The 25,117-nt window shown below is 48.8% G+C and overlaps 1 protein-coding gene across 1 annotated transcript; it reads left to right on the forward strand.

Moving 5' to 3' along the window:
* Positions 1–205: 205 nt before the first annotated feature.
* On the forward strand, positions 206–17,310 carry Gprc5a (G protein-coupled receptor class C group 5 member A). Its single transcript, XM_041638457.1, has 4 exons — positions 206–321; positions 11,675–12,601; positions 16,012–16,070; positions 16,332–17,310. The coding sequence occupies exons 2-4, from the start codon at positions 11,686–11,688 to the stop codon at positions 16,425–16,427; spliced, it is 1,071 nt and encodes a 356-aa protein (XP_041494391.1). The 5' UTR covers positions 206–321; positions 11,675–11,685; the 3' UTR covers positions 16,428–17,310.
* The last annotated feature ends 7,807 nt before the right edge of the window (positions 17,311–25,117 follow it).

The following is a 25,117-nucleotide window of genomic DNA, read 5'->3' on the forward strand; positions in this document are numbered from 1 at the left end:
CATGAGTGACTGTTCTTCTGACGTCAGGGAGGCTTTTGGTTCAGTCTCTGGCGCGGTGACTTTATTTTCATAACAGCGAGAAGTGCCGCGGAGCTGGATTAGGCGTGTCCTCGCCCCCCCCAGCCCCGCCCCCCGCCCCCTGTCCCTCGGCTCACCCTTTCCCTCCCTCCCGCGACAGAAGCCTTTATAACTGCTCTGCGCAGCCTAGGCGGGATCCGTGTCCCGGGACGCGCCTAGCAGGCAGGGGTCCCACGCTCGCTCGCCCCTCCCACGCGCGCGATTCATAAGTTCTCGGTTCACCCCCAGCGCCGCGGCGACCAGGTAAGAGGGTGTAGTGAAAGGCGAACGGGGCCCAGCTTTAAATCCGGAGAGTGGGGCTTGGAGAGCCCTTGGGGTAGGAGAGCAGAGACAACCTGTGATGGACTGCAGCTGGCTAGGAGAAACTGATGAAACTGAGCTTCACGCACCTCGGACGGAAGGCGTTCTCTGGGCTTCCCAGGCTAAGACAGAGGGGAAAGACCACTAAGCTTGTAATCCTGCACCTGGGTGGTAGAAGGCGATAGGGCCAGCCTGGGCTATGTAAGTCCCTATCTTAAAATACAAAGCAATATTTAAAATGTTGCAATGAAAAGAGGTCGGTCTTGTGCACTAGGCTACTCCCAGGTGCCTCTGAGCCCCTGGTGAAAGATGGGGTGTTACTGAGCTTTTTGGTTTTCGAGACAGGGTTTTCTCTGTGTAGCCCTGGCTGTCCTGGAGTTAGTTCTGTAGTAGACCAGGCTGGTCTTGAACTCACAGAGATCCGCGTGCCTCTGCCTCCGGAGTGCTGGGGATAAGGGCGTGTGTCACTACTGGCCGGCTTTCTGTTTGTTTGTTTGTTTGTTTGTTACTGAGCCTGAGTTCCGAGAGCTTGTGAATGAATCGAGTGGGCACGTGGAGACAGTGCAAGGAGGCACTTCCTTCCCAAAGGAGAGAAGGCTCAGAAAGAGCGACTTCTAGATCTTCCTCAGAACTCCCACACTCACGTGTGTGACAGAATAAAACCAAGGGGAGCCCTTGGTGTTCCTCCACCCAACCCTTTACTTCTCCTAGTGCCCCACGGTCCAAGACCTTTTCTCCCTTTAACTTCTGCCTGGCTTTCGAGAGGGTGAAAAGCTTCCTTTCCCAGAGGAGAAGCAAGGCAGCAAGTAAGGGCAGGAGGCTAGCTAATCTCATCGAATCTGAAGACAGAAAACAGTGGTGGTTGTTGCTTTTTTGCTTTGTTTTGTTTGATATCCAGGCTGGCCTCAAGTTTGTAACCATCTTTCTGCCTCAGCTTTGAGAGTGCTGGGATTATAGAGATATCCGTCACCATGTCTGACCAAAATTTTCTTAAAACACCTGTAGTGAAGGCTTCTAAATGATAAAGCCTGCTTGGATCCAGGAATTGGAAGGTCCAACATTCCTGACTTTTCTTCAGCCTAGCTTTCTTCTCAGAGGCTTTTGTTGAAGCCTGGTGAAGGGTCCTTTGGAATCAGCCACAGCTCTGAGCTCATTCCTAAAGGAGAATTCTTTAGCCACTTCAGACACAATGGCTTGGGAACTTGGAGGGGAGGGTGAGGCCAGCACTCCACCCTGAGGGGTGAGAGAGAGAGAGAGAGAGAGAGAGAGAGAGAGAGAGAGAGAGAGGAAGGACTGGGAGGTGCTGCCCTAGGATCAAAGCAAGAATGGAGAGGCTGGCCTCCAGGCCCAAAGGGAATGGCCAGAGGGCAGGTCTGTGATTTCCTAAGAAGAGGTCTCTACCTGGCCCCAGGCAGTCCAATGTTCCCTGGGTTCTGCAGAAACTAACTTATTAGGCAGCTACCTGTTCCCTGAGGTCCTTGTGCTAAGGGGGTCTTTGGGGATGCCCCAAGTGTGTTTTCTGTGTGTAGATCCTTGCTTTCCTGAGGCTGCACAGTCTCCTTCAGAGGCTGATTGAAAACCTGCATTTTCAATTTCGTTCCATTCTTGAGAGGTTTGAGGACTACGGGGGTGTGAAGAGGAATGTTGATGGCGGAAGACTCTGTTGTTCTTTCCGCAGATCCACAGAGGGGACGGTGGGATCAGACAGTCCAAATAGTCACAGTAAACTGAACAGGGCTAGGGCTTTCCTTGGAGGGGATCTGACCTTCCGACCAGTGCTGACTTTTTTTCTCGTTTGTTGGAGCCTCCTCCCTTCTGTCTGTCTGTAGGTGTGAGCATGCCACAGTGCATATTGTGAGTGTCAAGGGACAACTTGAGGGAACTGGCTTACTCTTGCCACCGTGTGTCTTGTGTATGGCACTCAGCTCCTTAGGCTTGGTGGTGCGCCACCTTTACCATCTAGCCAGCTTGTCAGCTCCTGCTATTGTTTCAAGAAAGGAATTCAAATAGACTTCACTGACCTGGTGTAGATCAGGTTACCCCACTTTCTCAGTGCTGGGAGTATAGGCCTGAGCTACCCTCCGAAAGTTCAGTGTTTGTATTTTTGTCCCCCCACTGTTGCTTTTTTTTTTGAGACAAGGTTTCATTGTGGCCCTGGCAGACCTGGAAGTTACCACGTAGAGCAGGCTGGCCTTGAACTCTCTGCTTCCTAAGTGCTGAGACTAAGGTGCGTGTCCCCGTGCCCACTTTATTCTTGTTCTTATGGCCTTTCTTCCCTTCCTTCTTTCCCTCCTTTCATTTTGAGACTAAGTCTTGGTCAGCTGTCCTGGAGCATCTCAAACTCCAGAGCTCAAACGTGTCTTTCTCCACTTTCCCCGTTTCGAGTGGCTGGGAGTACAGGCGCGGCCCACCGCACCAAGTCTGTACGTTTACTTTAGATTTTCAGATTCTTTGCGTTCTAAATGGCACTCAGGCTTTGGTAAACATTCATGACCATTTGGATAAATTCCATCAGATAGTGCAGGGTTAGCAAACTATGGTGTACAGTCCAAAATGGCCTGGAATTTTGTTTTTTTCCTCCTTAATAAAGAGTCTTTCTTCCTTCCTTTCTTCTTTTTCTTGGTTGTTTTTCAAGACAGTGCTTCTCTGTGTATTCTGGAACTCACTTTGTAGACCAGGATAGCCTCAAACTCACTGAGATCTGCCTACCTCTGCCTCCCAAATGCTGGGATTAAAGAGTTTCATGGGAACATATTAATGGTCATTTGTTTTTGTGTTATTTGTGACTATTTTTATGTTACAAAGTTATGGCTTCCAAAAACCAAACTACTTACTGCCATTACAGAAAGTGCTTGACAGCCACCAGTTCAGAGGGCCTAGTTAATAATGGAGAGATGAATCGTATGAAGATAGACAGTGTTTCCATTAAAGTATCCAGAAAATAGTTTTGAGATTATGTTGGTTATTTTTTATGTATGACATCTGCCAAGGACCAGATTTTAAAAGTCATCTACGGAGGCTGAGGAGCTGGTTCCCTGGACAAGAGCTTGATGTGTAAGCCCGAAGACCTGAGTTAGAATCTTAAACACCCATGTAAACCCGGGCATAGCCGTGTATGGCCATGTGTGTCTGTAAACCCAGGGAGGGGGGCAGAGATAGGCAGATCCTGAGAGTTTCCCAGCCAGCCAGTCTACCAGAACATTGAGCTTCAGGTACAGCGGGAGACTGTCTCAAGAGACTATGATAGAGCAATGGAGGAGGACATTCAATGTCTGTCTCTGGCCTCTGTGTGTAAGCATATACTCACACAGATACGGGGTACAGACTCTACACCAGCGCATACGCACACAGATACGGGGTACAGACTCTACACCAGCACATACTCACACAGATATGGGGCACAGACTCTACACCAGCACATACTCACACAGATACGGGGTACAGACTCTACACTAGCACATACTCACACAGATACGGGGCACAGACTCTACACCAGCACATACTCACACAGATACGGGGCACAGACTCTACACCAGCACATACGCACACAGATACGGGGCACAGACTCTACACCAGCGCATACTCACACAGATACGGGGCACAGACTCTACACCAGCACATACTCACACAGATACGGGGCACAGACTCTACACCAGCACATACGCACACAGATACGGGGTACAGACTCTACACCAGCACATACTCACACAGATATGGGGCACAGACTCTACACCAAGAAAAGAAGCTATAACTTTGTCGCTTCTTTTAGTTTCCTGTAGCTTTTGTTTTACAGATTCTCATGCTGTGATGATTTTCTTCTTCCACAGGCTGCATCTCTAACTGCTCTCTGTTGCTCTTTGTTTTGTTTGCACACTGGGTTTTACGATGGAGGTCTGACTGACCTGGAGCTCATTATGTAAACCAGGCTGCCCCAAACACACAAAGACCCACCTGTCTGGAATATCCCAGGGCTGTGCCTACACACAGACACACACACACACACAGACACACACAGACACACAGACACACACACACAGACACACACACACAGATACACACACAGACACACACACACACACAGACACACAGACACACACACAGACACACACACACAGACACACACACACAGACACACACACACAGACACACACACAGACACACACACACACAGACACACTCACTGGCTTCTCCTGTTTTAGTGCACGCTCTCATTAATCTAAAGTCTACTTGCTTTGTTCGGAGTAAGAGTGCAGGGCTCTACTCCGGGGCGCTGTATGAAAGTGAGAAGAGGGCCTGAGCCTTGCCCTCAGATCTGTCCCGTCTACCTCATAGTGATGCACTTTCCTTCCGTCCCTACCTAGAAACTCAGCTCGGCTGTGTTAGTAAGGCATTATTCACAGGATGCTGCCACGATGTGTCATGTTTATGTGGTGGGAGCTGGGGTGGCTACCCAGTCCAGGGGATCGCAGACAGGTACTTCCCATCTGGACTAATCCTTTTTCAAGTGCAGAGACGTTTTTTTGTGGGACTCCTCCCTTGGAAGACCTCAGCCTGGATGAAGGTAGGAGGGTCAGGAAACATCTGAACGGCCTCATCTTAAAGTTCTTTACTCCTTTAGCTGGGTGTGTCGGCTCACGCATGAGGGCCCATTACACGGGGGTGGGGTGGAGGCAGGAGAGTTGGAAGTTTGAGGCCAGGCCCAGCTACACGAGAACGAGACCCTGTTTCGAATAAATACCTTCATCTCCATTACTCATAGTTGAGTATGTAGTTAGCAGTTAATTTTAGTCCATAATGCTTGCTCAGGGCCACTGAGCAGAACACACACACACACACACACACACACACACACACACAGATCCCAACAGTCAGGAGAGCTGCTCTGTGGCCCTGTGGAGCTTGTTATCCGACAGGCTGGTCAGCACTGGCGGCAATGTCACTTCTAGGCACACGGGAAATGAATACTGTCAAGTCTAGGAAGAGACCTATACCTTTGGAATGGGAAGGGATTAGTAATAATGCGATAAAAATCCCAGCACTTGGAGGGAGGCTGAGGCAGGTGATCTCTGTGAGTTCAAGGCCAGTCTGGTCTATGGAGTGAGTTCTAGGACAGGCAAGGCTACACAGAGAAACCCTGTCTCGAAACAAACAGAAAATCCCAGCATAGGTTAAATTGGGAGAAGAAACACAGCTGGACCTTGAGCAGGAGGGAAGGGAGCTCTTTGACCAGGAGAAGGATTTCACACACTTGAGGCAAAAAGCACCATTCTGTATGAGAAGACTCTGAACAACCCCAAATTCCGATTCACATAGAAAGCACTTTTGGAATGTCGGGTGTGGTGGTGTACACCCTGGCACTCAAGAGGTGGAGGCAGGAGGATTGTGAGTTTGAGGTCAGTTTAGGTTACCTTATATGTCCAGATCCTGTCTTTAAAAAAGGAAAGAAAGACCTGGCAGTGTATGCCTTTAATCCCAGCACTCCTGAAGCAGAGGCAGGCAGATCTCTGAGTTCAAGGCCAGCCTGGTCTGCACGTCCAGTTCCAGGACAGTCAGGGCTACACAGAGAAACTCTGTCTTGAAAATCCAAAAAGAAAAAAGAAGGGAGGGAGGAAGGAAGGGGCTGGAGAGATGGCTCAGCTATTAAGAGGACTTGTTCAAGGATCAAAATGTTTAAAGCCACCCTCAGCTACATAGTGTGTTCAAGGCCAGCCTGGGCTACAGTGAGACCCTGTTTAAACACAAAGAAGCATCAAAGTGGGGTTCCCTCCTCTTCATCCTGCTCAGGTATGTGGGATCTCAGTCGCCCACATGATACTCTCTGAGATCCCCAACTGCTTAAGCGCACGGTCGGTCAGCCGTCTGACAGACCTACGCAGTTGCTTCTCCAAGGGCAGCAGCCACACTTTGGGTTCTGTGGGATTTGTCCATCTAGTGCTCGTGGATGAGGGGGACTGACTACCTGAAGGGTTGCTTGCTCTGGGGACCTATCACCAGTCAAAGCTGGACTAGATGAGGGTGGTGGTTCTCAACCTGTGGGTCGCGACCACGCCCTCCCTCAGGGGTCGGGTATCAGATCCCATGCTTATCAGATAGTTACATGATGATTCAGAACAGTGGCAAGTATTGCAGCTATAAAATAGCAATGGAATAATTTTATGAGTGGGGATCACCACAGCTTGAGGAACTGAATGAAAGGATCGCAGTGTGAGGAAGGTTGAGAACCATCGGTGGAGTCTGGAGAGAAGTTTGGAGAAGGGCGGGCTCCAGAGGCCATGCTGGTGACTGAGAGAGGAAGGGAATCAAGGGTGAAACTGTTAACTAGGGAAGCGCTCTACCCATCCTCGGCCCTCCTGAATGTCATTTATGTGTTCTAAAATAGATTTGTTATATTATTTTTAATTATGTGTTTGTGTGGATATGGGCATTTTCACGCATTTATACCATACTTTATTTATTTATTTATTTATTTATTTTTGCTTAGACAGGGTCTCTCTTTGTAGCACAGGCTGGCCTTGAACTCAGAGATTTGACTGCCTCTCTGCCTTTCTCTGGTCTTCAGAGCAATCACCATGTCTGGCCTCATACTTTGTCCTTATTCATTTCTCTTCTACACTGCTCTCCATATATAATTTAATTTTTAAAAAATTATTTATTTTACACAGGATCTCACCAAGTTTCCCAGACTGACCTGAATTTGCTATGTAGTCTATGCAGACCTCAAACTTGTGATCCTTTTACAAGTGGCTGGGACTACAGGCATGGGCCTCGAAGCCTAGACGAGGTGTAGAATCATAAATCTTTCCTTTGTGACACTGTACATTTAAGTTCATTGTTTAAAAAATGATTTGCTTGTGTGAGGTGCACAGGTAGCTCGGGACGAAGCCAGAGGACAACCTCAGGTGTTGATCCCGCCTTCTACTTTCTTTGGGGCAGAGTCCCCTGTCCACCATTGCATACACCAGACTAGCTGGCCCAAGTGAGCAGAGAGTCTCCTGCCTCCCATCTCCCTGTAGACTGCCCTGTTGGGCTTTTAACTGGGCTCTGGAGACTCAGACTCCAGAGGTAAGCACCTTACTCACTGGGCCATAGCTTCATCCTTAACTTTATTTCCCAAGGATTAACCTAAATAGATTATTAGACTAATAGATGAAAATGAGGAAAAATTGTAAAAATTATTAATTAAAATAAAATAGTAGATGAGATACTGTAAGAACATATAATAGGAGACGCGATAAGGCATGGCGTTTCAGCATTGCGCCTGTCTGATATGTGGCAGCAGACGCCATTTACTTCCTCATGATACTGTGACCGTTGTCACTACTGACTGGAGAGAATGAAAAGGCTACAGAGTCCCAAGTTTGCAGGGCTGAGATCTTGACATCACCCCCAGGGCAGTCCTCAGAGGAAGGTGCTGTGGTCTCTTTTGATGACGGAATGAAGTGAATGTCCCAAGAAGGAAGAGAGTCAGCCTTGAGCTACCCTCGCTCCTCAGCATGTTCCTTTGTGAGATCTGCTAGGAAGGGCCATGTGGAGCCAGCATCCAGTTCTAAGCCTGTCTGAGCCCTTCCACTATAGTGCTGTAGAAGAGTCTGGAAGTGGAGGAGAGAAGCCAAGGGCTCAACAAATGCTGGCGTCTGTCCTTGTCCACCAGCGAGGGCCACATGCCAACGCCATGCCTAGGGTCGACACTATTCACCGAACTTGTCTTTGTCCCCCAGACTCCCAGGCCCTCTCTGCTCTGACCTCACTCACCCCTAGGCCTGGTTTTGGGTTGGTTAGAAGTTTGCGATCCATATTTTAATGATGGGAGGTGAGGTGAGGAGGAAGGTGGGGCTGGAGAAAGCCATGGAAGGAAGCTGTCTACACAGGACTGCCCAGGGGATGAGCAGAGGCTGACGAAGGGCTTGGTCCCCTGGTTCAACAGCCCTTCCTTTGTTTTATAGACGAGAAAACGAGTTCAGAGGGGTTAGTGATTTGGTCCATACAGAGTGCTCCTGAAACCCAATTATACTAGTTACCTTTCTGATGGCTGTGACCAAAGACCTGTTAAGAGGGGGAAGGATTTATTTTGGTTGATAGTCTGAGGGGCTACCGCCTGTCATGGTGGGGAAAGTGTGGGTGACCGGAGTTTATGAGTGGCTGGTCACATTGCTTCCATCATTAGGAAGCAGAGAGTGGACAGGAAGTTGGGCTAGGCTAAAAGATCTGAAAGCTAACCCCCAATGGCTCACTTCTCCAGGAAGGCCCCAACAAAGGCTGGCCCGCAGCTGGGGACCAAGTGTGCAAACACACGAGCCTGCGGAGGGGATTTCATGTTCAAACCATCTCAAATATGAAAGGGACCAGGGCTTGTGATTGAGCTCAGAAAGAACCTCCCTTCCAGTCTCCCCGTTCCCTCTCTCCCCTTAGGCCCACCCCAACCCTGCAATGGTGTGTTCCTGCCTTACTTTCGAGTCCCAACTCATTCCAAAAAGATTGAAGGTAGCACCAAGTAATTGTCCATCCTGCAGACTATGTGGCTCAGGTCTGTAATCCAAGTACTCAGGAGGCTGAGAGAGGAGGATTGCTAGGAGTCCAGGCCAGCCTCTGCTAAAGACTCTGTCTTAAAAAACAAATAATCTGGGCTAAGGATATGGCTCAGTGGGTAAAGGTGCTTGTGGCTAAGTCTGACAGCATGGGTTTGAGGTTTGATTCCCAGGACCTGCATGGTGGAAAGACAGAACCAACACCTACAGGTTGTCCTCTGGCCTCCAATGGTGGCACACACGTGGCCTCCCTGTTCCAAATAAGTGAGTAGATAAATAAGTAAGTGTGAAAAGAAAAAGAAAAGGAACAGAAAAAAAAAAAAACTACAACAAAGCTAAGAACCTGCGTTTGACACTTTCCTTCCTGTTTCTGTCCTCTCCTCAGGCACATTACGGTGCCTCAGCAGCTTTTCAAGGCCTTCTCGCTTCTTAAGTGACCTTTATTTGCCTCTCACGAAATTCAGAGTGCTTAGGACACTGTGAGACACGTTGAGCAATCCCAGCCAGCTGGGGAAAGGGTGGAGGAGGGCTAATAGGTGAATTACTTTGGTGATTTCCCAAAAATTAGTCACTCCCACACAAAATACTCACTAAGACTTTTTGCTGCTGTTGCTGTTTGGGGTGGTGCAGGCCCATGATCCCAGGACTCGGGAGGGAGAGGGAGAGGGAGAGGGAGGACGCCAAGGGTGATGCTCATCTGGGCTGCAGGCGACCCTGTCTCAGTAAACCAAAGCGGTGCTTGTCCACACCCTCCCGCTTCAGGGGATCTGACGCCCTCTCCTGGCCTTTGTGGGCACTGGCACTCACATGCACATACCCACCCAGACACACACGCACGCACATAATTAAAAGTAATAAACTCTTAAAAATTTCATGTATATAACATACATTTGCAAAAGTGAATTCATATATATATTATGATATATATTATATATATTGAGTAATGAGTAAAAAATTATGTGGCTGAGTAACATATATAATATGTAAATAATATTACATATGTTAATAATATATCTATATATGTTACTCAGCCACATAATTTTTTTTACTCATTACTCAATTTACTCATTAATGTTGGTAGGATGACTTGTCTTACCTAATTTTCTATTTATTTATTTATTCATTCATTCAAGGCAGGGTCTCACTCTTTAGCTCAAGATAACATAAAACTTGTAACACAGTCTGGCCACCACCTTGCAATAATCCTCCTGCCTCAGCTTCCTAAGTGTTTTGATTCTAGGTTTTGTTTGCATTGTTAAGAGGAGACAGGTATTTGAAGAATTCTGTTCGTGCTGACGAGGCCGCTCTTCTGACGGGGTGGGAGAAGGAAGGGTGGTCCTTATTTCTTGGGCGGGTACAGTCACCCACACCAGCGGGCACTCTGTCACATGGCTGGAAAGTCCCATGTGCCAGCACTGCCACGTGGCGAGGAAACTCAGGCTCATTTCTCCTGCTTCCTGGAGAGGCCCTGATCCCGCAGATGCTGTGCGCTGGTTCCATTTCAATGCGTCCCAACCCTGGCTTCCCTCTCATTTCTGACTTCTGCCTCCCTATTCTATACCCCGCACTAGAGGACTCTTAGGCTTTTCCAAAGAGTTGGCCTCCATGACTACATCTTCCCAGCCAGACCATAGCTGGTTGTAGAATCCACCTCCGGATTCCTAAGTGGACTCCTGACTTGCTAAGAACTAGCAAACCCATAGCGGGGCGGGGAAGGAAGCTAAGGAGAGAAAGGAAGTAGGTCTTCTGAAGCAGGCCTGTAGTCCCAGCACTCGGGAGGAGCCAGCAGAGGAGCAGGAGTTCGAGGCCATCCTTAGCTACAAAGCTAGTTTGAGGCCAGCCTGGTCTACATGAGATCCTGCCTCAAGAAATAATAAAGCAGAAAGGAAGAAAGAAAAACTAACGAGAAAAAATTTCACATACAAGTAACAAACAATAAAACCAAAGGAGTAGTGAAGAAAAAAATGCCATAAGAACTCAGATAGGATTTTTAGTTTATTAAGACATTCAGGATCATAGACAGCCATGTCCAGCCCTGTTGAATTTCAGTGTCTTTCTGACACAGGCTTCGGTATGTAAGAGCTACCTATTTGGAGATAATGTGAAAATCCCTATCTCTTTCATAGTTTGTCTTCCTCTTGTGTGGAGTATTTAGAAGTCATGGGTTTGGGCAACAAGGGTGTGAGACAGAAAAAAGACTTTTTCCCAGAGGAGTGAAGGACAGACAGAAAGTCAGCTGTGGTCCATGCAGCCGGTTTCCCATTCTAATGGGTGAATAGGTTTCCTGCTTTGTGGGTCACCCCTCAACTGGGAGCTTCTAGCCTTTCCAGTGTCGGGGAGGTTGAGCTATCAGGATAGCGAGTTGGAGGACAGCCTGGGCTAAAAACCCCCCCAAAACCCCAAAAGCCAAATAACAACAAAACAAATCAAAAGAGACTAGTAGAATTAAATGGGAATTATGAGGTTCATACCCTCTCTTCTTGGCCCCCAGAATTTGTCACAGGAGGTACAGAAAGTTGACTTACAGGTGTGTGGATGTGGGGGGGCAGGTTGGGAGATGGGACCAATGGGTTTAATCAGGGCTACTTACAGAAGCATGGTCACTTACTAGTGGCACTTTCTAGAGGAGTGAGGCCTGGGTCCCTCCCCTGGGTTAGTTCTGATGTAGTTTACAAGGGAGACTGGCTAAACACAGCCCCATTTCCAACCTGTGTCTCGGAGGCTTGCCTGGTCCTTAATTTTGCTTCTCCTTTTTCTTTTGTTAATTGCAGGAGCAATCAGAATGACTGCCCCTAGAGGTTGCCGCTCAGACCTGGAGTCCAGGTACCACAGACTCTGTGATCTGGCTCAAGGCTGGGGTATTGCCCTGGAAACACTGGCCGCGGTGGGCGCTGTGGCCACAGTGGCCTTCATGTTTGCTCTCTTGATCCTCATCAGCAAAGTGCAGGACTCCAACAGGCGGAAGATGCTCCCCACCCAGTTCCTCTTCCTCCTGGGCGTGCTCGGGGTCTTCGGCCTCACCTTTGCCTTCCTCATCAAGCTGGACTGGGCCACAGGCCCCACGCGCTTCTTCCTCTTCGGCGTCCTGTTTGCCATCTGCTTCTCTTGCCTCCTGGCCCACACCTTCAACTTGAACAAGCTGGTCCGAGGGAGGAAGCCCCTGTCGTGGCTTGTGATCCTGAGCCTGGCATTGGGCTTCAGCCTAGTCCAGGACGTCATTGCAGTTGAATACCTGGTCCTCACCATGAACCGCACCAATACCGATATCTTCTCGGAGCTGCCCGCCTCTCGGCGCAACGAGGACTTCGTCATGCTGCTCATCTACGTACTCTTCTTGATGGCGCTGACCTTCTTCTCATCCTTCTTCGTCCTCTGTGGGTCCTTCCGTGGCTGGAAGAGACACGGGGCTCACATATGCTGCACCTCATTCCTGTCCATTGCCGTCTGGGTGGCCTGGATCGTCCTGCTCCTGACTCCCGACATCGGCTCTGAGTGGGACGACACCATTCTCTGCACAGCCTTGGTTGCCAATGGCTGGGTTTTCCTGGCATTCTATGTCTTCCCTGAGTTTCTACGGCTCCCAAGGCAACAAAGTCCCACAGATTACCCAGTTGAAGATGCTTTCTGTAAACCTCAACTCATGAAGCAGAGCTATGGTGTAGAGAACAGAGCCTACTCCCAAGAGGAAATCACCCAAGGTACGGGCGAGGAGGCCCTGGTATGAAGACGGGGGAACAAGTTGGGCATGGTAGTGCAGGCTCATGTGCACACCTGGGCACACACACTTGCACACATACACAGAGGCAAATACATCTCTAATCTCAGCACTTGGGGGACGGAGGCAGGAGGATCATCATGAGTTTAAGATGGGTCATATAGAAAGACTGTCTTTCAGAATACCAAAACCCTTTTGGGCTGGGTATGTAGGTCAGTACAGTGCTTGTTTAAACATGAACGGAAAGTCATAGACCCTCCAGCACCACTGAAAATGGGTACGGTGGCACACACTTGTAAGCTCAGCCCTTGGGAGGGAGAGGCAGGAGGATCAGAAGTTCAAGGTCATTTTTGGCAACACATGGATTTCAAGGCCAGCCTGGGGTACAGGAGGTGGTCTCAAGAACACAAAACCAAGCCAGGCAGTGGTAGCACTCTCCTTTAACCCCAACACTTAGGAGGCAAAGGCAGGCCTTATCTCAAAGAACCAAAACAAAGAAACAAACAACAGCAACAACAAAACCCCAAAGATTCCAACCAAACAAACCCCCAATAACAAAACAAACAAGCAAACCGCAGAAACATTCCCAGCTGTAAAATCTGTAACTTTCTAGAAAGCACACCAGCTATTCCATTCAAAGCAAGAAGAGATTTCCGAGCTGCCCTAGTGTCCTCCTAATTTTGTCTTGATCACATTGTAATCCCAGCCAAGGCACTTGGAGCCACCCTGTAATCTCCATTGTGGAAAAGAGAAATAGAGACAGGAGGGGAACCAAAACAGACAACACCACACTCCCAAACCCAGAAGCAAAACACTGAGAAAAGACAGTGGAGGCAGAGGAGGAATCATTGACTATCACCCTAAGAATGCCAGGCTGTGGGGCTCACCTGTCATGAGCTCTTGGGAGGTGGAGACAAGAAGATCAGAATTTCATGGTCAGCCTGGAGTATATGAGATCCAGTCTTAGAAAACAAACAAACAAGCAAACAAAAGCCAAACAAGGGCAAGAGAGATGGCTCATGGTTGAGCATTGCTGCTTTTGCAGAGGACCCGCGTGGAAGTTCCCAACCCTTGGCAACTCCAACTCCAGGAATCTTGCACCCTCTTCTAGCCTCTCTGAGCACTAGACGCACATGTGGTATACTTACTTGCAGGCAAAGCCTCATACACGTAAAATTAAAAGAGACAGATCTTAAAGTAAATTCAAACAAACACCCTCTGAAACAAACGCCCAAACTACAAGGAGCTTGCTGGCTGGTTACAGATTCTGGTCTTAAGTAAACCAACATTAGTCACTTTCCTGTTGCTTTGACAAAAGACCAAAACCCAACGCAAACCATTATGTCTTTTGATTCCAGAGGGATAAGAGTCCATTATGGCAGGGAAGTTGAGAGTGTGTGTCTTCAAACACAAGCGGGAAGCAGAAGCCAACCAGCTGGGAGTGGGGGAGAGGCTTTAACCTCTCAAAGCCCGCCCCATTGACATACTTTCTCAACAAGGCTGTACCCAGTAAGAGTCCCCAAGTAGTTCCACCAACTAGAGACCTAGTATTTGAACATCTGAGCCTATGAGAGCCCTTCTCATTTAAACCACCACAATCCATTCCCTGGACTTTTGTGCTCATGGCTGTAGGCAGAGTTTTCCTGTCCTGACCACCTGCTCCCAAAGAATCACTGAGGCTTAATATAAATGCTTGTCAGTAGCTCAGGCTTATTACTAACTAATTCTTACATTTTAAATTACCCCATTTCTATTATTCTACATTAATGACTCGTGGCTTTACATGTCCTGTTCCCTCTGCAGCTCCTGGCACCTCTCTTGACTCTCTCTCTTCATCCTTGTATTCTCTCTGTGTCTGACTGTCCCGCCTGTACTTCCTGTCTGGCTACTGGCCTGTCAGCTTTTTATAAGCCAAGGAGAATAATACATATTCACAGTGTACAGAAGGGTTATTCCACAGCACATAACCATATCATAATGCAAAACGCACTTAATCCAATTTTAGAAGTCCCCATAGTCTGTTTACTATTTAAAAACCCAAAGTCTCTCCTGAGACTCAAGGCAATCTCTTAGTAGCTTCCCCAAAAATCCAGTCATAGTTAAGTAGAACTGGAAGCCGGCCTCTCAAGTCTTCATCTAGTACTTCCAACACAATTTCATGCAGGCTGAACTAGAATAAGGGATAAAGGGTAGGAAACCCCCTAGTGTTTGTGGTTGGAGTTGGGTTCTGTGCAAAGGTGTATAAATGACTTTCCTGTTTTGAGGTTGGGTCTTGCCATGTAGCTGTGCTTCAGCTTGCTGTGCAGAGCAGACTGGGCCTTTACATGCTAATCCCCCCACCTCTGCCTTCAGAGTGTGCCTGGCTCAGCGTCTTGCTTTTCATGTTCTGGGCCCCTGGTGGCTTCCTTTCTCAGCCGTCTTTCTAGGTACTGTCCATTGCTGCTCCCATTTCTCACTGGCTCCCCACATCCTGTTATGTTGGGTCTGCGTAAGTTGTGCAGCCTTCCACAACGGAAGTCAGTCCAGACAGACCAAACTGTCACTAGTCTCTAGCCTCATGATAGTCAGGGTGCAGCTGCTTGTCTGATGTGTCGTCTGTCTGCTTCAGAGCCCAGCATTCCCCGGCCTGTCTTAGGAATGGCTCCACCATGTATGTGTGCTGTAGAACCGACATATTCTTATTAGCTTACTTGTGTTTCTTATAGGACAGGGCACACCTTATGTTCTTTATACTATCTTTGCTTGCATATGTTTAGTCTAAAAAATTTAATACTGCTTGTTTACTTTCTTTCGTGTGTGTGTGTGTGTTACAACACACATGTATGTTGTCAGAGGATAAGTTTCAGAATTCTTTCTACCACATGGGCCTTGAGATGAAGCTCAGGTCATCAGGCTGGGCAGCAAATGCCTCTCCCCACCGACCTACCTTGACAGTACTTATTTTGGCTTTTTATTTTTACTTTATTTTTTTGAGACAAGGTCTGAAAATGGCCTTGAATTCCTCATTCTCCTGCCTCCACCTCCCAAGTTCTGGGATCACAGGTGTGCACCACCGTGCCCACCCAGGTCCCCACACTATCTTAAATGAAGAAGTGTTTAGGAAGGGGGCAGGGACAGGTAAACTTGTCAGCTCAAGTTCAAACATCCTATCTATTTCCCCCAAATACACAGAACACACCACTTGAACTCTTCCCAGTTTGGGAAATGTGTAAGTCCCCGTGGCCCCAGGTGTGACAGTGCCCGGTCTGGGGCTGGAAGGCATGGCCTCTCCCTGCAAGAAATTTGAACTGCCACGGCCCAAGGGGACCAACTGTCACAGACACACCATGACAAGGGCTACAGTGAGGAATGCACGTGCCCAGGGGCCTCAGTTTCTCCTCTCTTCTGTTCCAGGTCTCGAGGATACAGGGGACACGCTCTATGCACCTTATTCCACCCATTTTCAGCTGCAGGTAAGCGACCTTTGCCACTCCTCACTCCCCCTCTCCCAGGGACAGTTGTCCTTTGGGAATGGCGTTTGCCACCATTTTAGTGGCACCTAAGTGGCCACCGTGAAGGGATGGCATGCCTTCTTTCCCTGCACTGTGCCTTTTGGGGTTGGGGTGGCACTTGGGCTCGGGGAGGATCTGCAGACAGAGATCTTTCGAGAAGGGCATCGGAGGCTCACTGAGGTGGCCATGGAAGGGTTAACCACGTGATTGCTTCCTTCACAGGATCGGACCCCTAAGAAGGAGTTCTCTATCCCGAGGGCACATGCCCCGACCAGTCCGTACAATAACTACGAAGGACGGAAAGGGGACAGCAGCTAACTCTGAGAAGAATGGGCCAACGAGAGCCAGGCAGCAGCTTCCAGTCAGGAGCCCTGCGGATGCGAACTGAATCCAGGGTGTCCTAGGGGAACTGTGCACTAGAGGCTTGTTCCCCACCCAGCACCCTGCTGTCCTTTTGTCTGGGGCTGCCGCGCCCAGCAGACTGCTTCTGCTTCTCAGCGCCCCGTGTTTCCCTGTCCCATTCTTAGGATACTTCTTGGAGGTGGGAGTCTTGGGCGACTCAGGGCGGGACTCTTACCTCTGCCACGAATTGTGGGCAAACAACTGGCCATCTAACTCCTCGCTGACTCGTTCATCTCCGGAAGCCAATTCGTTGAACCCAGGGTGGGGTCCGTGAGGATCACTTGGCACAGAACAGAACCGCAATTCGCACCAACCCAGAAAGATGTGGGTCTCCACCCTGTGCCTATCAGTCCACACTGGAAGCTAACCTGGCCCTGCCCTCCTAGGTCTTCCTGCCTGGGGAGGAGAGGCTAAAGGTCACTAAGTGTCTAATCGCTGGGCACTGGCCCACAATGGTCCCAGCAGTGCGGACACTGACTTGAAGGGCGTATCACCTCCAGACTAGCTGCCGGCCAGGACCTCCATGTCCTTTCTGGGAGCTCTTCTGGATATTACTGGAGTAGACAAGGCCTGTTTCTTCCTGCCAGGAGAATCTGGGCTTTGTCATGCCATGCATTCCTGACCGGCCCTTCTCCCCACCCCCTCACCCCCAGCCTCAGTAACAGATGGATCCTGCATTCACCTCAAGCCCTTTAAGTGGGCAGTGTCTCTTCTTGGGGCGGGATGTGTCCGTTGTGTGATAAATTATTCCCTTGGATATGCAATAAAGATGCGATGGCAACTGTTTTTTTAATTTAAATTTATTTATTTACTTTTGTAAAAAAATTAATATATTTTAAAGGTTATTTCTGGGTGTGGGTACACACATGGCATTGGGAGATCAGGGGATGTCTTTCTAAAATCTGTGGGGCAGAGGATTAGGAATCTCTCCCTTATGGGGGAACTAGGATCCTCACCCTTAGCCATGCAAACAATATGTAAACATCTGCTTAGTTGGGAACTTGCCCTTTAAAAGAGTCTTCACTTGGGCCTGGGCATGATGGCGCACACCTTCAGTCCCAGCAGGAAGATCTCTGAGTTCGAGGCCAGCCTGATCTGCAGAGCAAGTGCCAGGACAGATTCCAAAACTACAGAGAAACCCTGTCTCGAAAAACCAAAAACCAACCAACCAACCAAAACCAACAGGAAAGTGAGTTAAGTTCATGCAGAATGATGGGTATTATAGCTCACAAAGGTTGGTGGGTCGCACTAGCATCCCTCCGGGTTTGTACTAATTGAAAGGCGGGAGGTGCCAGAGCTGGTGAGAGGGCTCAGTGAATAAAGGTGCCTGCCGCTGGGTCCGACAACCTGCATTCAGTCTACAGAATCCAAATGGTGGAACCAGAGCCCATTCCTGAATGCAGCCTTCTGACCTCTACATGTGTGTCGTAGTATGTGTGCACCCAGACACGTGGGCATGCACAAGAAAGAAATGTGCTTTAGAAAAGCAGTGTAGGAAGGTGACAAACAGCAATGAGACTCCTTCTAGACTGCTCCAGTCTTTCTCCAGAAGCCATAACCCTTCAGGGTTTGCTGGGAGGAGAAAATAGCATGGTTTTGCTCGTATTATCTGTCACATTCTAACTACACATTCCTGGGCTAGCAGGCGGTTCAGAGGGCAATGGCACTTGCTGCCAAGCCTACTGAATTGAGTTCGACACCTGGGAGCTGCATGGTAGAAGGACAGAACTGACTTCCATGTCCTCTGACTGCCATGCACAGATTATGCATGTAATCACCCACACATATGCAAATATACACAATGCACACATACGTGTGTGTGTGTGTTTCTGGGTTTGTTATAAAGGTTGCTGTAAGGGACGCAGATGAGGAGATGCCCAGATGAGGCATGGGAGGTGTTTCCTGGACCTTCCTGCCACTGTGTGTATCATCCGTCAGAGCTGGCCAAGCATGTGGCCACCTGAAGCTTCCTGGACTGTGTCCTGAGGTTGAATGGGGTTGGCATTGCCTAGCAGGTCTGCAGGTAGACAGATGGGGGGTGGGGTGGGGGTGGTTGCAAGGCTTGTGTAGTCAGATCCCTGACCCCCACCCCACAGGGTCTCAATCAGTGCACTGCCCAAGATAGCTTAGAGGTTACTATGTAGTCCATGGTGGTTTGTGGCAGTCCTGCCTCAGTTTGCTGTGTGGGAATCAGTGGCAGCGTGTCCAGCTCCTCCTGGCTCTTAGGTCTAACATGCCTCATTGAAAAGTATGGGGCAGGATTCCTCTGGGTATGGAGAGTCTTAAGACAGACACAGTTAGTTGAAGATTTCCTTCCTTTCTGCCCCTACCCTTTTGAGACAGGGTTTTGCTGTCTGGCTGGCCTCAAACTCGCAGGGATTTGCTTGCCTCTGCCTCTGCTTCCTGAATGCTGGGATTAAACTGTCTTCTGAGACAGTTTCATGTAGCCTAGGCTGACCTCCAACCCTATGCAGCTGAGAATAGTCTTTCTGCCTCCACCTCCACAGGCACAGAATGTTCTGGGTTATTTTGTCATTAGGTTCCTATCCTCATGGCCACTGAGACACTGAGGAGGACCTGGGAATGGCACCATCCCCGTGTCTGGAGTTGTCTTGTCCAAGAGATAAGGTGGTCTCCATGTTTGAACACATGGTCACAGCATTCTGAGTCCCTGGCCGTTCAGGCAGCAGCAGAATGCTCTCTCTTAGAGCAGGACTGGTCACGCCTGGCGGCTGGTATCTCATTGTCACTTGCCCTCAAGGGCAAGAGGTTCGCTGTTTGATGATGAAGATGATAATTAATGATGATTTATTTTGGCTTTTGAGACAAGGTTTCTTTGTGTAGCCCTAGCTGTCCTGGAACTAGCTTGGTAGACCAGAGTGGCCTTGAACTCCCAGACATCTGCCTGCTTCTGCCTCCCAAATGCTGGGATTAAAGATGTATGACAATGAGAAGTATATAGAAGAGGACTTCCATTCTTCATCCCCTCCTGGAGGAAAGCAGAATGTAAAGATTTAGTCCAGGCTGGCCATTGAGCAGTGTCAGTGATTGATGTCTGGAGGCAAAGTGCCATCTCCTTTGAACTAAAGAGGTGAGGATGTAAAATGAGGATCAAACCCAGCAGCCTAGGGTCCCGCCTTTCTGCAATTACAGTTTTAGCGAACAAAGCTGCCATACTCTAAGTATCCACTAGATGGCAGTGAAACCTCAGTGTTCAGCCCTCTGTAGCGGAAACTCGGACTCCCAAAGCTAAGACTGCCTTCTGTGGAGGACACCACGGAGGCAGACCGTAAACAGGCTGGAGGCAAGTGTGCCTCCGAGCGGCCTTTCCCCCACCCTTCAAGTTCTAAAGCTACTTTCCATTTCCCCTGTCCTTATTTGTATGAAGCTCTCCAAGGTTTCCTAGCCCATTTGCATGCAACCTGGCATCATTACAGGTGATGTCTCATAGACAGAGCTTATTAATGTCATCTGATATTTACGTGGTGAGAACATTGGCTTTCAGTCAGGAAAAGTGTGCCAAAACCGAAAGTACAGGCTGGTCCTGGAGATCCAGCATTCCTCCCCCCTCCGCCCTCCCACATGCTCTGAGTTTCCTTCCGTTCTAGACTTACTGAACACTGAATACCCGGTCGGGCTTTCGCTTCCTGCCCACTTCCTTCTGTTGCTAGCAGGGCTCACGTGTTCACTGATGTCCCAGCCTCAAATGCGGCGCAGCTTTGGAAAATCCGCTGTTGACCTCTGAGCACCTGGGAAACTGGCTTCAGTGTGTAGGTGGCTGTCTTTGGAAACCCACGTGTGTTAAAATGTTTAATTGCAGCTATCATTTATCTATCTATCTATCCATCATCTATCTATCTATCTATCTATCTATCTATCCATCTATCATCTGTCTGTCTGTCTATGTGTATGTTCGTGTATATGTGAGTGAGGTCAGTGGACAACATGCAGAGGTCTGTTCCCTTCTCCCACCACACGGGTTCTAGAGACTGAACTCAAGTCAGACTTCGTGGTGATCTCTACCTGCTGAGCCGTTTATTTCCCTTGCCTGTTTTTCTTTTCCTTCTTAAAAAAAAAAACAGATTTAAAAAAGTTATTTTACGAGTGTTTTAAAATCTTTGTAAGTATATCTACCACATGTGCCTGGTGCCCTGTGAGGTTGGAAGAAGGGATCCAGCGCTTTAGAGCAGGAGATACAGCTGGCTGGAAGCCGCTGTGTGGGTGCTGGGAACTCAGCTCTGGTCCTCTGCAAGAGCAGCAAGTGTTCTTAATTCTTGAGTCGTCTCTCCAGCCCTGTTCCCTAGCTTTATTGGAGACCGGATCTTATTATATAGCTTGGGCTAGCCTTGAAGTCGCTTTGTAGGCAAGATTGGCCTCGAACCCTGATCCTACTCCCACCTCCCAAGTACTAGGACTGCAGGTGTATATCACTACGCCTGCCTTGCTTTTGGAATTTGTTTCTGTATGTGGGGGGAGGGTAAGGGGATCTTTACATCTGAATGTATTCGTGGAGGCTGGAAGACAACGTTGCTTTCTCTCTCTCTTTCTCCTCTCTGCCTTATTCCCTGGAGACGGTCTGTCACTGTAGCTACAGCTAGGCAGGCTCCAGCTAGCTTCCCATCTCTGCCCATCTCTTCTCTCAGAGGCTGGGCTTACAGGTACACACATGTTCAGTCGCAATCCTTTTCCTCAGGTTTTGGGTATTTGAACACAGGCTCTCATGCATCTACAGCAAACACACTTGCCGAGCCAGCTGTGAGCCAGCCTTTCATTTTGTATCCCACGCTGGCCTGGTACTCACTCTCTACCCCAGGCCTCCTGCTTCAGTGTTAGGATCACAGGCCCTCCTCCACCTTCAGCTTAAGACCTGTTTCCCTCTGTAGCTCTGGCTGTCCTGGAACTTGCTCTACCTCTGCCTCCCGAGGGCTGGGATTGAAGGCGTGTGCCACCACTGACAGGCTAGAACCATTCTCCAAGGGAGCATTTGATGAAGCAGTCAAAGCCTGTGCTCGATCACCTCGTATTTCCGGAATCCCTCCTACTTTCCTTCTTCTAATCGGGATCTGTCTCCAGGCCTCTCTTCTGGTTCCTCCTCCCAGTTGGCATGAAAATCGCAGGGAGGGGACCGGTGGGCACCAGGCAGTATTTGATTTGCGTCCATTTCTTCCTCCTAGCCTCGAGTCAGCTGTCAGGTGAGGGCGCTCCAGGCAAGGAGAAGAGCTTCTCAAAATGCCGGTTGGAAGACAAAGGGGTCAGCACTCCAGCTGGCCTTCATCCCTATGAGTATAAGCCTCCACACACCCAGTACTAATTCATTCTCTTTGTGGGAAATTATGGCTCCTTTTGAGGAAATTCACCTTTCCTCGAGAAATTCCTTGCTTATTTTTCATAAGGTTATTCTATGTCACCCAGGCTGGTCTGGAACCCGCTGTGTAGCCCACACTGGATTGGAACTCGTGACTCTCCTGCCTCAGCATCTTGAATGCTGGGGTTACAAGTGTCCCTGAGGGCTTGTGTCCCTTAAGAGAGCAGATACAGAGAGCATCACTGGAAAACCTTGACATGTCACTATGGGGTTTGCAATGACTTGCCCTGAGGTGCTAGCACTGGAGAGGATGTTTCAAACTCCCTGAATCAGCAACAGGCAATAAGATGAAACTTGTTAGCCAGGCGGTGGTGGTGCACGCCAAGAATCCCAGCACTCGGGAAGTGGTGGCGCATGCCTTTAATCCCAGCACTCGGGAGTCAGAGGCAGGTGGATCTCTGTGAGTTTGAGGCTAGCCTGGTCTACAAGAGCTAGTTCCAGGACAAGCACCAAAGCTACAGCTGTCTCTGAAAAACAAAACAAAACAAACAAACAAACAAACAAAAAAGGAACTTCTTTTAGCTGCGTGCGTAGCACGTGCCTATAATCCCGGCACTTAGGAGAATGAATCCAGAAGGTTGCCTTGGTCCTCTAAACTCAAGGCCAGCCTGAGTTACGCAGGATTCCCACCCACACCCCCCTCCCCCAAAAAAGAAGAAGCAATAAAAGAAAATGAAGCTTTAGTAGGTGTGGTGGTGTAACCACGCAGAACACAGGAGGCAGGGGGGTCAAGAGGTCAAGGTCATCTTGACCCACTTAGTGAGTTTAAGAGCAGCCTGAACTACCTGAGTAACTGTCTTTACATAAATAAATGGAAAAAAAAAACAATTACGACAATACTTTAATGGGATCCATTAGCACACATGCACCCCTTATGGTCCCAGTTGGGTTCCCCCCTCCGACCTCTTCTGTGTGATGATGAGCTGGTTCTGCTGGGTTTGTTTCAACTCAATTCAAAGCACTTCTCTGATGACTCAATGGAGTTAGTCGTGAGCTCAGAGACACAAATGTTTGTGTCTAGCCCCATATCCCGCCCCCTACAAATAGCCGCGTCACAACCCTCCCTCTTCAGTGTGTTGGCATCTTTCTACGTTGCGATATCATTCACATGAATGCCCTTGGCTGGTGCTCTCAAGGTCATCAACAGGGCTGAAAAGAGACAGTGGCAGGGTCTTAGCAGGTCACCCTCAAAGCCACAGTGCAGCTTCTAAGTGTGGAGACAAGGCGGGTTACACTGGTTAATCTGTAATCACGGATGAGCAGAGCTGGGAGCACGGCCGGCCTCATGGGCATGGTAGACACACGTGGAATGAGTGAGCCCAGATTTGACATGCAGCTCAAAGAGCTAGAAAATGACAGTGATCTGTTCTCGTCCTCCCGGCTTGAATGTGTTGTACTGACAACCTCAGGGGGCATCATGGACCATGAGAAGAGAGATAGAAACCCCCAGGAAGATGCCTGGAGAAACGGTCCAGTGGTTAAGAGCACTAGCTGACCTTCCAAAGGGCCTGAGTTTGATCCCTAACACTCACACGATGGCTCCCAATTGTCTGTTAACTCCAGTTCCAGGGGATCTGATATTCTCCTTTGTCGCCTTGGATACTGCATACGTATGCGGTACACATATCTATGCAGGCAAAATACCCACACACAAGATAAAATGAAAATAAAAAAACCATACAGGACAAAAAATCCTGGATTCTTTTTCTAGTGATGTGAAGCATTGCTAGGGAAAATAAAAATGCCTCGGTGAAAGAAAAGAAGGAAGGAAGGGAGAGAGAGAAGAAGAAAGGAAGGGAGGGAAGGAAGGAAGAAGGAAGGAAGGAAGGAAGGAAGGATGGAAGGAAGGAAGGAAAGGACTAGATGTTTTTACCCACAAGGGATTGGAATAGAAAAGCTATGTATTGACCTCAGTGTGATGTCTGTAAGATCAGCATAGAAAAGACAGAGATAATGGTGAGAACAGGGCAGAGCCCAAAACTAAACATTCATGGGCTGGCGAGTGGGCTCAGCAGGTAAAGGTGCTTGCTGTTAAGCCTGATAACCTGAGTTCCAGCTCTGGGACCCACACGGTGGAAGGACAGCCCTGACTCCAGCAAGCTGTACTCTGACCCCCCCCCCCCCCACATGTGTCCACGGCACACAGGCTCAGGTGCACACCTACAACACAAAATCGGTGTGAAAAGATGAAGGTGCTCCTGTGTCAGACGTCTCTAACGGATCATCTGTGGAGATGCTGGGCGAACGTCTTATCCATCACTCAGCCCAAAATAAAACATGGACCACACTTCCAACATGACAACCGAATTAGAAAAGATAAAACCAGAACGCTAACATGTTGCAGTGGAGTTAGAGGTTGGTTTAATATATGTAAATGTATTCATGGTCTCCAATAGTTACATAAACATATGCTAGAAAAACATTGGCTGACAGCAGTTTTGATGGAAAAAAAAAAAAAGACCTGATGGTTTTAGATGCTTATGAGTCTTCTGTGATCCATGCTGAGACTCTGTATCCCGGGCAGCCCTGGTACCATCGGGAAGTCTAGGCTAAGGCATGTGCTGGTCCCTCTGAACCGGGGACATACACGTTGCCCTACACCGAATATTGAACCCATTTGCAACTCACTTGCATATGGGAGCTGTTTTTAGAATCCCGGGGGGCACAGCCTGGCAGATGGGTCTGGAGACATTTCATCCAGAGAGAACGCCATGGGCACCATCATCACCACTGTCAACACTCACTGTGTGCTTATTTGCCTCCAGGCTCTGCCTAAAGCATGTTAATTGTGTAAATGAACACATCAGAACACTTTAGGGATTATTATTGTTGCTGTTCACACACGGCCCGCTTATTAGTGCCTGCGGACCTGAAACATCGGGAGACTGGGCAATGTCCACCGGGGAAGAGCTGCCAGGGAATGGGGCTGGCAGTCAGGCTGGGTGGGCTGTCTCAGATCTGGGATCAACAGCAGTATGCTGCTTTCTGCCTGTCCGATAGTCACGCTGAGCAGGTGCCCAGTGGACAGGCACCTAAAGCAGTTTCTTGGGAAGGTGAGCTGCTCTTGCTAGGGGTGTTCAAGTTCAATGATGCTCTGTCAGGGCGGTCATGGGCTTCTGTGTGGTGCAAAGATGAACCAGGTAAGCTTAAAGGGTCTTAGAGCTCTTAGAATTTGAGGTTCTGGCCAACTGCGATGTGAATGTTGATTTCCAACTAAGAGGATCTAGAATCACCCAAGACA

The sequence above is a fragment of the Microtus oregoni genome, unplaced genomic scaffold, assembly GCF_018167655.1.
Source record: "Microtus oregoni isolate MIOR12 unplaced genomic scaffold, Mior012 000002F_ref0000024, whole genome shotgun sequence".
Lineage (NCBI taxonomy): Eukaryota > Metazoa > Chordata > Mammalia > Rodentia > Cricetidae > Microtus > Microtus oregoni.

Bases quoted from the DNA above. Each gene is read 5' to 3' on its own strand.
- Gprc5a (XM_041638457.1), top strand. From the start codon at position 11,686: ATGACTGCCCCTAGAGGTTGCCGCTCAGACCTGGAGTCCAGGTACCAC. The intron at 12,602-16,011 runs GTACGGGCGAGG...CTTCTGTTCCAG, and splicing joins CCAAGAGGAAATCACCCAAG to GTCTCGAGGATACAGGGGAC. The intron at 16,071-16,331 runs GTAAGCGACCTT...CTTCCTTCACAG, and splicing joins CCACCCATTTTCAGCTGCAG to GATCGGACCCCTAAGAAGGA.